At 41.8% G+C, this 13,079-nt stretch overlaps 1 protein-coding gene across 1 annotated transcript in view; it reads left to right on the top strand.

Annotated features, from left to right (window-relative positions):
- Positions 1-3,850, top strand: part of SLC9A2 (solute carrier family 9 member A2) — a 100,751-nt gene extending 96,901 nt beyond the window's left edge. The window contains 3 exon segments of the mRNA XM_003794322.2: positions 318-449; positions 2,011-2,101; positions 3,480-3,850. Coding sequence (XP_003794370.1) covers positions 318-449; positions 2,011-2,101; positions 3,480-3,850 — 594 coding nt within the window.
- The last annotated feature ends 9,229 nt before the right edge of the window (positions 3,851-13,079 follow it).

Here is a 13,079-nt window from a genome sequence, read left to right as displayed (position 1 = left end):
GCTTATATTTCTTTCTAGCTATTAAATAATGGCCAGATACATACAAGTTACTTCAAGGTAGATAACATGATAAGTGCAATTGTTTTTTCATTTATGAAGATCATACTTTTCAATAAAAGAACATGCACTGACCTTTTTTAAAGGATAAATTCTTGCAAAATCTGAAGATTATTAACTTTTATACTTTTAATTTTTTGTTCTGCATAGAAGTTACAAGAGCTTAGCTGAAGTACAAATCCAAAGAAATGTAATATTTTGGAATTTCTGGGGAAATGATCAGACTGTTGCAAAACGTCACTTCCTTGTTTTCATTTCAGACTTTGTCCTACAATAGACACAATTTGACGGCTGACACAAGTGAGAGACAAGCCAAGGAGATTCTGATCCGCCGGCGGCACAGTTTGCGAGAAAGCATTAGGAAAGACAACAGCTTGAATCGCGAGCACAGGGTAACAGGAGGTTGTGCCTGAGGGCTGCAGAAGGCTTCTGAGGGCCGCAGAAGGCTTCTGAGGGCTGGGTGACACCTGTTGGGCTGATGGCATCCTCAGCTCTGGGGATGGACCAGCTGTTGAGGGTTGAGCAACCAGCTTTCTGGGGTGGAGTTCATTATAAAGTCTGATCACACGTTACTTGAACACCTACTATGTTCCAGGCACTATTCTAGGACTTGCAATACACTGGTGAACAGGACTGACCAAGAGGCCTACATTTGTAGGATTCATATTCTCTAGGCAGAGAAAGCTACCAGCAGTTGACAGAGTATGTAAATTATCTGTTATGTTAGGAGGCAGGAAGTGCTATGGAGAAAAACAAACAAAAACAGAGCTGAAGGAGGAGGTTGAGAATACAGGGGAGAGACAGTCAAGTTATAATTTTCAACTGAATGTCTGGGCCAAGCTTCGTTTGGAAAGAGTATTCAAGCCTTTTCAGGAAGGGGTTGCAGCCAGTGCCAAGGCAAGCCTTGTGTTCTCTGAGGACCTGCAAGTCCAGAGTGGCTGGGAAAGTGAACGTTAGTGCAGTTTGGTCCGAATTTCAGAAGGTCACTAGACAAGGAACGCCATCTGAAGATACTACTATTTATTGATTCCACGTGGCAGACACTGCATTCTAATATTCTGTATTGGGTAATATGAGATCAAGTGGTCATGTGTGAGGGAAATTATCTTTTTTATTTTTCTGCATATACATGTGTTTATTAGGTTTCCATTTTTTGCCTTCACAAAATTAAAAAGGCTTAAAATTTAATAACAATAACAATGTTCAAGACAGGGACTAGAAACAAAAACCTCGTAAAGAACGAACGGACATAAATATATTCAGAAAAGAAATCAGACAATTGCTGCATCAAAATATTAAGCAATAATAATAATAATGCAAAGAAAGTAACATTCACATTATCAAATAAGAGTCTGTCTATTATAGAATGCTTTGACTCTGAGATTCATTATGGAGTCGTCAGTTAACTTCTTATTATTATGTTTTTTTAAGTCTCAAAAAATAGGGAAATTATCTTTTTTATGTGTAAAATACAGCAGTATCAATTAAAAATTTATTTAAAACCCTAGCGACTGTGGCATTTGCTATGTCAGCAAATTAGCTATAATCACACTTTTTGCTTTATCATTTTTCAGATTTATTAAAGTAAATAAAAGTTAAATATGCTACATTTTTTATGTCTTCTTTTCTGATACATGTGGGTGCTAAGTCTTTCTACTTCTATACATAGATATTTCAGTAGATTTTATTTATTTAAGAAGGCCCAGTGGTTCTCACATCTTGTTTCTAATGGCCCCATTTATTTCAATTTTCCTTGGTACCTGTCTCCATTATATTCTGGAAGAGATTTAGTTACTTCAAATTTAATAGTTATAGCCCCTCACAACTAATTTTGCAGTCAAGAACTAAAAATTCTGATTTTTGACACCAAGTTTTGCTAGAAAACGTTGAACCTCTAATATATAATAAATGCAATCTGTGCGGTCTATATACGGTTCTCTGTTTCTTTTGCAGGCTTCCACTTCAACCTCCCGATATTTATCCTTACCTAAAAATACAAAGCTTCCAGAAAAGCTACAAAAGAAAAAGAATATTCCTAATACAGGTAATAAATACACCTGGGGCAGGAAAACTTTACTAATGCTTTATAAAATAGAGAATTTACCCTAATATTTTTCTTCATTAATGACAAGTTCAGTAGTTTGCACATCTAAACTAATATGGGGGTGATCTTAGCACCACAACCCTTCTGAATGGCACTCTGTGCAGTTCATAAGTAATCGAATCTGTTGTTTTCCATAGTGATTCTATTTGATATCGCAACAGTAAATATTGTCGCCATGGGGTTAGTGTGCAGTTAAATAGAAAGCTGTAAGTCTCTAAATGTGTAAGTTTTTACCATAATTCTAATGTATTTCCGTAAAAGTAATGTATATTTTACTTATGGCTGTATTTACAAAGATTAGATATTAAGTCTAATATCTCTTTGTATCATGATAATCTTTAGGTAGACACCCAAGCCATTTTCTGTGAACCCCAGAAGAACTATGTTAGGATTTCATGTTATTAGAATGTGCGATGTACCAGTAGTTTTCCTTCTCTTCATTTGTTTTTCCTGCTTATTTATTTAATTGATGGAGAAGAGGGAAGTGCAATGGGGGCTGGTAATTGCAGGGTGAGGTGAGAAGAAGACGGGAAGACCAGGCAGCACTGGGTCTTTAGAACACTGGTCCATGGTACTATTGCATATACTCAGCCAAACATTCTCATTTGCCCCCGAAATCTCAACTCCTGGGCTAGCACACTGCCACCTGCCCTACTCACAGAACTCCAGCACCCGAAGCTGGTTCTAATCCTGCCTTCTCCCTTTGTTGCAAAGTGTTTTGCCCCTTTGGGGAAAATATAGAGGAAGTCAGCAAAGCTGCTTATGAGATTCCTGGTCAAGGTAAGACTCTTGACTGTAGCAGATAATTATCAGATGCTCACTGTGGGCCAGATATTGAGCTGAGCCTTCCTGGCCTCATTTCTGGTCAAGGTGATAATCTTGACTGTAGCAGATAATTATCAGATGCTCACTGTGGGCCAGATATTGAGCTGAGCCCTCCTGGCCTCTGGGGCAGATGAGCACAACTACCACTGCTGCCAGAAGGTCTCAGATGAAACTTCAGCTCTGCCACTTACTTCTGAATCTACTTACCCTGTCTGTAAAATGGGTGACTGTGGAGATTAAATGGGCTAATACATTTGAAAGGGCCTGGCACAAAGTAAGCTCTTCAGAGTTAGCACAAATACACACTTGTGGGCATGGATGCTCTCAGAGGTTATAAAAGATGCTCATGGTCCCCTTCTAGTCCCTTGATCTCCCCTCTCCCCACTGCCTCAGGACAGACATAGTGGGTGCTTGGCCCACCGAGGTGTGGAAGTCCTTGGAATGCCTTTTCTCTAAAATGCTTGCCCGCCTTCTCTCTTTTGCTCTGTGACAGATGGCAATAGCAGTGACTCAGATGCAGAGGCCGGCACCACTGTGCTCAATTTGCAGCCCCGAACCAGACGCTTTTTGCCAGAACAGTTCTCCAAGAAAGCACCCCCATCTTATAAAATGGAATGGAAGAACGAAGTAGATGTTGATTCCAGCCAAGGGCAGCCCAGTACCCCCCAAGCACTTCACAGCAAAGAGGGGGGCAGCCAGATGCCAGGAGTACTACGGCAGCCCCTTCTCTCTAAAGACAAGTTTGGCCCTGGAAGGGAAGACAGTTTGACTGAAGGCAGCCCACCCAAGCCACCCCCACGGCTGGTCCGGAGGGCATCGGAACCTGGAAACCATAAAGGCCGATTTGGGAGCGAGAAACCTTAGTGGAAATGACCGAAGCTGACCTGATGGACTGGCCCAGCACAGTGCCTGACACAGCCCTGGAATCCACTTAAAACTCTGCGCATCTAAGTACTTTCCCTGGGTGGTAGAGTCATCACTGATGAATGGCATGCGTGCTATCTTAAGAAAAGGAAAATCAAAGAAAAATGTCCCACGCAATATCTTTTGTGACTTGTGGCCAGCAATAGTATTCTTTGCGGGCGTAAAGAAAAAAAAAGTGTGCCTTTATTGAACTTGAAAGACAGAACTTGAAATTTTTAACGCATCCTTGTTGGTAAAAATTTTAATATATTACATATATGTCTTAAATTTTATTTATATAAAAAAATGTATATCTATAATCAGTTTTTAAGTGAATGGCATTAAATGGAGGGAGGATATCTGTCCGGGGTAGAGACCAGTTCCTGGAGGATGGGTCCTACGCTCAGGGCAGGGGCCTTTCCCTGTGCTGAGCTGAGGGACCAGATGGTAAATAGATGGCCCAAAGTAGAGACATCTGACTGGAACTGGGGGAACAGTCAGCCTCTGCACACAGAGTGGCCGGGTCCCCAGAGCCCAGATCGGAGGTCCCAGGACTCTTGTGAGATAAATAAGAGTCAGCTGGTTGGTAATTTGTTCCTCTGCTGTGTGTTTGGGAGTGACCTGTAAGTTCCATCTCCCCTTCTTGTTTAAATGGTGCAAAGGGCAATGCTGCCCGGGTGGAACCAGATTAAAGTGTCTCACAGACCTGGCAACAGCTTTTGATGTGGTTCCACCCGTGAGGACCCAGGTCACGAAGGGAGTTGGGGCAGCGCCTGCTTGCAGCTTGTTGGTGGGTTTTCTATTGTGCAATACTTGGAGGAGGGTGCAGGTGATTCCTTTCATGCCCATCTAGGACCACCTGCTCTGATAGAATTTTTCTGTAGAACATTCTTTGACCTGTGCGCCTCCAGGTCAGAGGCTCCAGACAGACAAAGATGAACGTTTCTACAAACAATATTACAACGTGTAACAAATTGGTGAGATTTCAGATTTTGAATTTTATTCAGGAAGCACTTTGGAGAATGTGGGAGTCCTATTTTGTTTATTTTTGCACTAGTCTATAATTGGTTACCTCTCCTCTTTCAATTATTTAGTAACTCGAATATTTTCATATACAATTGGATTCTATTCATTGGAATATTTTTTCAGAGTACAGCAGAAAGAAGTAGAACATAATCAGTACAGATTAGTATTTGAATCTCTGTCTCCGAAACTGTAGATTTTATTGACTTTTTTTCCCCCTGAATAATTCCTCTTTAAAATTTCCTTGGAACAAGACTCTAAATTTCCCTAATAGATATGAAATGAAGCCTCTCGTGTGGTTTCCTTGGTTTTACATTGGAGATGCAGCAAAGGATACAAGTGCCTACAAGTATTGGGAAAACATGAATAAATTAGACAAAAAGACAAAATCCTCAGCTGTGGTTCTCCACCCCCACCAACATGGAGAAGTAAACCTACCCTTTTTTTCTCAAGTTCTAAAATCTTAGAATACTGCTAGATTGTTGGGCATGAGACAGAGCAAAATACAGACCTATATGAGGTCCCTGTTCGGAAGAACAGTTTCTTAATCCTTGGAAAGTAGCGTAGAATGCAATTTGGAAACTGCAAGCTTAGGACTCTGTGCCAAAATCTTAATTTTGAATCAAATGAAAGTATTTATATAAATGAAACTATTTATATAAAAATATGTATTTCTTCTGAAGATAAATTAAAACTGACATAGAATTTTATTAGGAAAATATGATTCATTAAGAGATGTGATGTGCAGTTTTGAGACTGCTGAGTTGATTTTCAGAATAGTGATGGTTTATGAAATCTGAAAAGATACAAATTGAAAATGAACTTAATAACTTTTCTGATTGTTCCTAGTTTCCTATATTAATAACTATTTTTTAAGAAGTCTAACTTTCTGGATTGGAAGGAGAAAACATGAAAAATTCTGTATCATTTCTAGATAGACCAAAGTCAGCTTTCAGTCATTAAAAGTTGCAAAAAAAGAAATTGTATGACAGTGTGTAAATTTCTGAAAAACAACCCCTAAGTCACTTATCTTAATTATTGTCAGTTTAAATTTTTTCTTATTTGTTGAATGACAAAGGCAATCAAAATAAATCTGACTTCATTTAACTTTTTCTACTTTCTTCTTTTTATAATTATTAAATTCTAGTGACCATAGAAGGAGAAGGTATGAAGGTGAAACCCTTTAAATTCCATGAACATCTAAATTTCTGTGGTACAGAAAGCCACAGTCCTTGCTGAATGACTCCCTTTGTTCAAACATTTGATCCAACCAGAGTTTCAGCATGGCTATAGAATTTGGATAGGTCAGGTCTTCAGTGTTGGTTGTAATAAAATTTAATTTGGACTACCTGTAAGAGTCAGGGCTTGTTGATTGCTTTTAATGCTAAGGGCTGATTGTGGCAGACAGTTATGCCAAGTAGTAAATTAGAAATTGGCTTGAAAGTCTGATACTTTCAAAGCCATGTGTTTTGTCTATATGACCCCCAAACATCTGTGATGAACTTTCAGCTTTTGCTAAGCTTTGTGGCGGGGGTGTACTGTTTTACCTGGGAGCAGGGGTGTTAATTTATATAAAAAGCACAGAAAAACGGTTATTATGTGTCTCAGCACATTTTGCATTGGTTGCCCTGGGACTCATGTTTATGTCAAAACTGGCATCTCATAATCAACTATGAAAACTATAACACTTTGTTAGTTCAAAGTGCTTACTGGATTTTATTCTTCAAAGAGTGATTAAAGAGATTGCTTTGTCCGGATGAAGACGCTGTTGGCAGCACCTGCTGAGGCCTGAACACCATGTTCTGATCCTTCATGCACCTGAACAAGAATGCTCATGATTCTGAGCAGACTGCCATCTGGGCTTTGTTTGGTGTTCTTCACTTTTAGAGCAAAGTTCTAACTGCTCTCTAACTCCACTTTTCAACCAGCCCCTTTCGTCAACCCCCTGCTAAGGAATGCAGAAGACCTGTTTGGGTACTGGGCTGTAAGGCACCAACCAGGGCTCTTTGTCCCTGACAGATGATAGTTTTCTTCTGAATTCCTCCAGTGTCACCCCTGCCACATCTAGCTGACTCCCTCAGACATGGTTCGTTACCACAGGGATGTGCAGGTGAAACACCCAGATGGGATGTTTCCGAAGACTTTAATGTTGTCTGGCACGTTGGTTTTTGATCCCTTTTGTTTTCTTTCTTTCTTCGTTTTTACAATTTTTCAGATAAAATTTTATTTTACTCCAAGTATAGCCAATCAATCGGGATTCCATTCTCCTAACTGTATGGTCAAGGAATGAGTTTTTCTAGGTACAGAGTTAACCTGTCTACTGTCAATGGATTATTATCACATTTTCAGTCCACACAGCATATGGATTATTTTGAATGATTCAGGACCGACTGCAGAACCTTTCCGTGCATCTCAGAGGTCTCATGGGAATCCATTTCTTCCTACTGTAGGGTACAGAAATATCATTCCACATGACAGCCAGTCTATAGAAGGCCACTGGAGTGGTGATTTTTCTGATTGTTGCTTCTGTAACAAAATATCTTGGATTAAAGATACAAATGTTTCCCCCCTTTTTTATTTCACTGGCTCCTGTTGAAACATAACTATGACTAATAACTAAATTTCTAATTTAAATGAGGCTCTTTTGCATCCAGTTATGGTAACTCTGCGTGCTAAACAAATTTTGTATATATATATACCAACAAAGGAAATGTTTCCTTGTTTCTATGAAAAGTCTTACAAAAGTTTAAACATTAAATCACATGAAAACATTTATTTAATCACTTGTGGAGAAAATTCCATATCACATGAAAATGGAAAAGTCCCAGAAATTCCAAGGTATGGCATGGTGAAGGTACTTCGAAGGTGGCCCAAGGAAAATGCTCACCACTGTCAACGACTGGCCTTGCCAGGATGTTCATGCTCAGACCTGTTCATCAGTCACATCGTACAGACTTTCAAGGAATGTGACCTTCCCCCATATCTGCCCGAACCACTTTCCAATGGATCTGATGAAGCCTCAGAGAGGAAAAAAAAGAAACCCAGCCGTGTTGCAGCTGCCTCCTATTATCGGTTTGCTGCAGTAACTTTTTCACCTTTATATCCCCCAAACATTCAGCAGGCACTTATTTCTTTCATTAGTGCCATGCCCTTTCTTCCTTAGAAAATAAACCTTTTTCTCTAAACCTATCCTAGTCTTCATGTCAAGAATTATTTCTCGGCTCGGCGCCTATAGCTCAACCAGCTAAGGCGCCAGCCATGTACACCTAAGGTGGTGGGTTCGAATCCCCAGCCCGGACCCGCCAAACAACAATGACGGCTGCAACCAAAAAATATCCGGGCGTTGTGGCGGGCGCCTGTGGTCCCAGCTACTTGGGAGGCTGAGGCAGGAGACTCGCTTGAGCCCAGGAGTTGGAGGTTGCTATGAGCTGTAATGCCACGGCACTCTACCCAGGGGGACAGCTTGAGGCTCTGTCTCCAAAAAAAAAAAAAAAAAAAAAGAATTATTTCTCAGTCTGCACTGTGAGTTCCTACCCTAACATTTGATGGTTCATATGGGGACCTCACTTTTCTACCACTGTCTCCAGATGGCTCCTTCCTCTACTGTGCAACTCTCAGGACATCCTTCTTGGTGCCCTCAGTATTACTGGGAACTCAGTAAGTCTGTAGGGCAGTGGTTCTCAACCTTCCTAATGCCTCCTAATGCCGCGTCCCTTTAGTACAGTTCCTCATGTTGTGGTGACTCCCAACCATAAAATTATTTTTCTTGCTACTTCATAACTGTAATTTTGCTACTGTTATGAATCGTAATGTAAATATCTGATATGCAGGATGTATTTTCATTGTTACAAAGGGGTCCCAACCCACAGGTTGAGAACCACTGCTCTAAGGTTTTGGATATGATCATATATTCAAGAAAGTGTGGTCGCCTTGTGGCTTGGTCTAGTGTGGAATTTCCAGTGTGGGGCTGCCACTGTCAGAGGGGTGCCTTGGAGGGATGCCTCCTAACCACCCCTCCCAGTCTTCACCCAGGCCCAGGGATGCCCAGCTTTGAGGGAGATCTCTAGGTTTCAGTCTGGGTCAGAACTTGGGGATGCTTGATGTCCAAATAGCACTCTCAAGGTCATCTAGTTTGGGACACCCCTCTCAGACTCTGCATATTTTGATGTATGACAACCTCTAAAAGTCCTTTCCTTTTCTTTCTCTTACGTATTGTCATGGGCATCCTTCAGCTTTCCCCACCTAAAGACTCCCCATTGGGATGTCTCCTTAAGAATTTGACAACTTTGGGACGTATCAACCTTTAGCTAAAAGTTTAGTCTTTTATTGCAACACAGCCAACACAGATAAATCAGATGACTGGGAGGTTTGGTTTGAGAATGGGTCTCTTAATCATAGTACCATTCTACAACTTGACCTTCATCAGCACGGGCATGGCAAGTGATCTCAAGTCCTCCTCTAGGTTCAGCCTTCTTTGAACAATCAGGTTTTCTCTGATCTTTGCTCTGCTGCTACATGGTGCTTCTTACTGCTGTAACTTTGCTAGTCTTCACTTTCCAGATGACGTTTTTCTTTTGGCTCTCCCTGTTCCCTCTCCGTATCTTCCCCTCCTCTGGTTCACTTTCTCCTCCTACTCCTGCTCCTCTGTCTCCAACCCTCTTGCCTGACCACGCCTGCTCTGGCCGGCCAATCCAAAATCCCTCCTAACCTGTACACCGGCTCCCTATTCCAGCGGTTTCTGGCTTGGAAGGCATTGGCTGAGTTCAAGTCACTTTTTCCAAGTTTCATGTATCTCAAATAGAAGCTAAACTGGGCATCTTCTCAGCTGAACCGTCAAAGTTTTCTAAGGAATTTGATATCTCGTCCTCGCCCATGACCTGCGTTGGAGAGATATCTATTTAATTTTCTCCACTTGTACTACTTCTGAGGAGAGGGGCATATTTGGTCCAAGGCTAGGGAATATGCAAATGATCTCAATCAAAGACAACCTGACACTTATGCTGCTGGCTCCACAGGGGTCCCAGAACAGGACCTGAATTGGGATTACCAGCAAGGATCTGCTCATAGGGGGTGGCGAGATTATATGCTTTCCTGTCTCTCAGAAAGGATGAAAAGGGCCACTATCAAGCCTGTTAATTGTGTTAAAGAAATTACTCAGAGCCAGGATGAAAAAATCAAGTCTTTTCTTTCATGACTATCTGAAGTCATTTGCCTCTTTACTAATTTAGATCCTGATACAAAGGAGGGACAAACCATCTTAGCACTGCACTTGATCTCCCAGTCAGCCCCTTATATGCAGCATAAACTCCAAAAACTTTTTAAGTTTTTGGCCTTAGATTTCACAAGTAGAACTTTAAAACCTAGTCTGCAAGTTCTTTAATAACCAAAATGGGGAAAGGAGAGTGAAAAGGAGGGAACGGGACCTGCAGTGGGCCCAGGAACAAAAAACTCAAAAGTTTTCTATAGAGGATTAAACATATTTACTATAACAGTAACAATATCATAACTTATCTGAGGAATTGCTGAGAATAATACATTCTCCTGGCAAGCCTGGAAATCTTTTATCACTTGGAAGGCAAGCCATCAAGTAACTCAGCAATCCCAGAGAAGCAAATATCAGACCTGTGGTAGTAAGGCTGATGTTAAACATTAAACATTTTATGGCCGTTGCTTGAAGGATTAGTGGAGAAAAATTGCATGTAGTCTTTTTGGAGATCATTTGCTTGAGCACATACTTTCTTGGCACCTATGAGATCATTTCCCTGAGCACGCAGCCCCTGCATGTCTTTGCTTAGTAATCTTTCCACCTGTTATCTATCTTCTCAATAAAAGGACCCCACAAGAAGTGCTCAGGGCTCACCCTGCACCTATGGGAAGCCCACCTCTTGCAGCTTGTACTCTCAATCCATGTCTCATGTGATCATTTATGCGGTCACGACAGTTTCCCCAGTGGTGGCTCCTGCTATTAGAACTTTTAAGGGATAGAGTTACTCAAAAGGCCCAGGCAGAGGGCACTAGGACCATGCTCTTCTCTGGGAACAAACCCTGCTTCCACTGCTTCCAGCTGGGTCACTGGAGTAAGACTTGCCCTGGGAGGATAGGCATGCAAAAGGGATGGTCACTGGCATGGGATTGCCCTCTCTTTGAGATGGGAGACTGCATTCACCTTCCAGAACTGGTGGGCCTCCCTGAGCTGGCATTCTCCATGCCCACAGATCTTCTGAGACTGCTTCAGTCTGACAGATCTCAGCTTTGAAACTGGCTCTACTTTACTACATTGATATAGCCAAGCCTACAGTAATTCTCTGTCCCAGATAAGCAAATAGACAGGAGCCATTTACTCTGGTCTTCCTGAATTTTCAGACATCTACTTCCATCGCCTATCTCCGCTGTCAAAGTGGAAGGAAAAATACAAAATCTTCTGTGTACTCCGCACATCCTCTGCTCACTGAGAGATCACGTCTTTGCTCATTCCTTTTTAGTGCCTCCCAGGTGCCCTTCCCATTGTTGGGAAGCGATCTGATGGTCAGATCCACACAATTTCCTCTAACCTCTCAAGTTCCCTTCCCTGGTTTGTAGGAAAGGTGTTATTAGACCATCCTCAGGACCTCCCCATTTCTGTTCTCACTGAGGTATCTCAGCAGCTCTCCCTTAGGTAGGGGATACTAGCACTACAGGAAAAGCACCACATATATACCCCACTTCTATTTCCTGTAAAAATCTTACTCGTTTTCCTTGAAGCCTTAATGCCCTCTTAAGCTTAATGACTAATGGGACTGAAGCCCCTTATTACTGTATTTCACTCACCCAGTCTCCCTATAATACCCCTATTCTCCCAGTTAGGATTCCTGACACTTCCTATGGCCTAGTCTAACACCTATGTATTATTAATCTTTTGACTATAAAAAACACCTGTAGGCCTTCAAACAAGATGTTTGGTGCAAACGATGCCTTTAGGTCTTCAATATAAGATGTTCATTTTGGTGCAAATGCTTTGGTTTTGACCTCCCCACAATAAAAAGGGTTCTGAAGCCATTAAGCCCTTCCATCCAGTAGTTCCCAACTATTATACTCTGCTTACTACTATACCACCCAATACGCAATGTAGCAGCCCGTATAGCCTATGGCTAGGAGGAGTGAGTTATAGGAAATACCTGTAATGGAACACCTTGGTGAACAGGGCATGGAGAGAGATTTAGTTCTAACTAGCAAGAGAAAGCTCATGAGACGAGAGCATTGGTTAATTGGCAGTCTCTACACCTGTGGTGTTGAGAGGCACGAGCTCAGCCTTATATTAGGCTGGAGGAGCAGGCAGTCAAAAGGCATGGGCATTCTATCACGGATCCACTTACTCTGACTCTGTCTCCTCTCCTGCCTGCAGAATGCCAGCAGGGCGTCTCTCTGCTGAAGATTACCAAGCTCTGCTAAAGACTAAGATCTATCTGTTCTAAGAAGACTGCTTTACTCTCTCTAAGATACTCTGTCTCTCTGTCTCTCTCTCTAGCTAAAGTAGATAGCCCTAAAGCACCTAAGAGAAACTGTTCCTGAGCAAGGTAGCTTAGCGGTCCGCGTCCGGAACCTACCCAAGCTGGGCCCGAGACCCGGCCAGTCCTGGGCCCTGACAAGTGGTGTCAGAAGCGGGATAGTGAACACCACTGACAAATGGTGCTTTGAGCAGGATTCAGTGAACGTGGACCGAGAGGGAAATAAGCTTTAGCAAAATAAGAAAAAGAAGAGAAATAGAAATACTTAGAGGGAAAAATATCTAAGACAGCCAACAGCAAGCCTTTCTCATTTGGTTTTTCCTCTTTCCTACGTTTTCTCTTTCCAAATTCTAACTACTATTTCTGTGGGAAAAAAGCCATAAAAGTCTTTAGCCTCTTCTGTTAAGTGGCTGGAGGAGAAAAAAGCAGAAAAAAGCCTTTAGACAAGAGGGAAAGAGAAAAGAGAACTAGGAGATAAGAATCTTTAGTAAACAAGCCTTTAGCCTCAGGTGAGAAAAACCTTCGGTAAAACAGCAAAGGGAAGTTTGGGACTAGGTTGCATGAGTTTAAGTTAGGGAAGAGAACTTCTAACTGCCTTCCCATATACCTTCGCCCAATGCCAGCAGGAAGTAGCTTTTGAGAGACCGACGCCCCGATTCCCTTTTTGGCAGTTAAGAGTTCTG

This window comes from Otolemur garnettii, unplaced genomic scaffold (genome assembly GCF_000181295.1).
Source record: "Otolemur garnettii isolate 467f Iridium unplaced genomic scaffold, OtoGar3 scaffold00079, whole genome shotgun sequence".
Lineage (NCBI taxonomy): Eukaryota > Metazoa > Chordata > Mammalia > Primates > Galagidae > Otolemur > Otolemur garnettii.
Note: the sequence above shows the minus strand (reverse complement) of the source record. Positions and strands in the feature narration are given on the sequence as shown.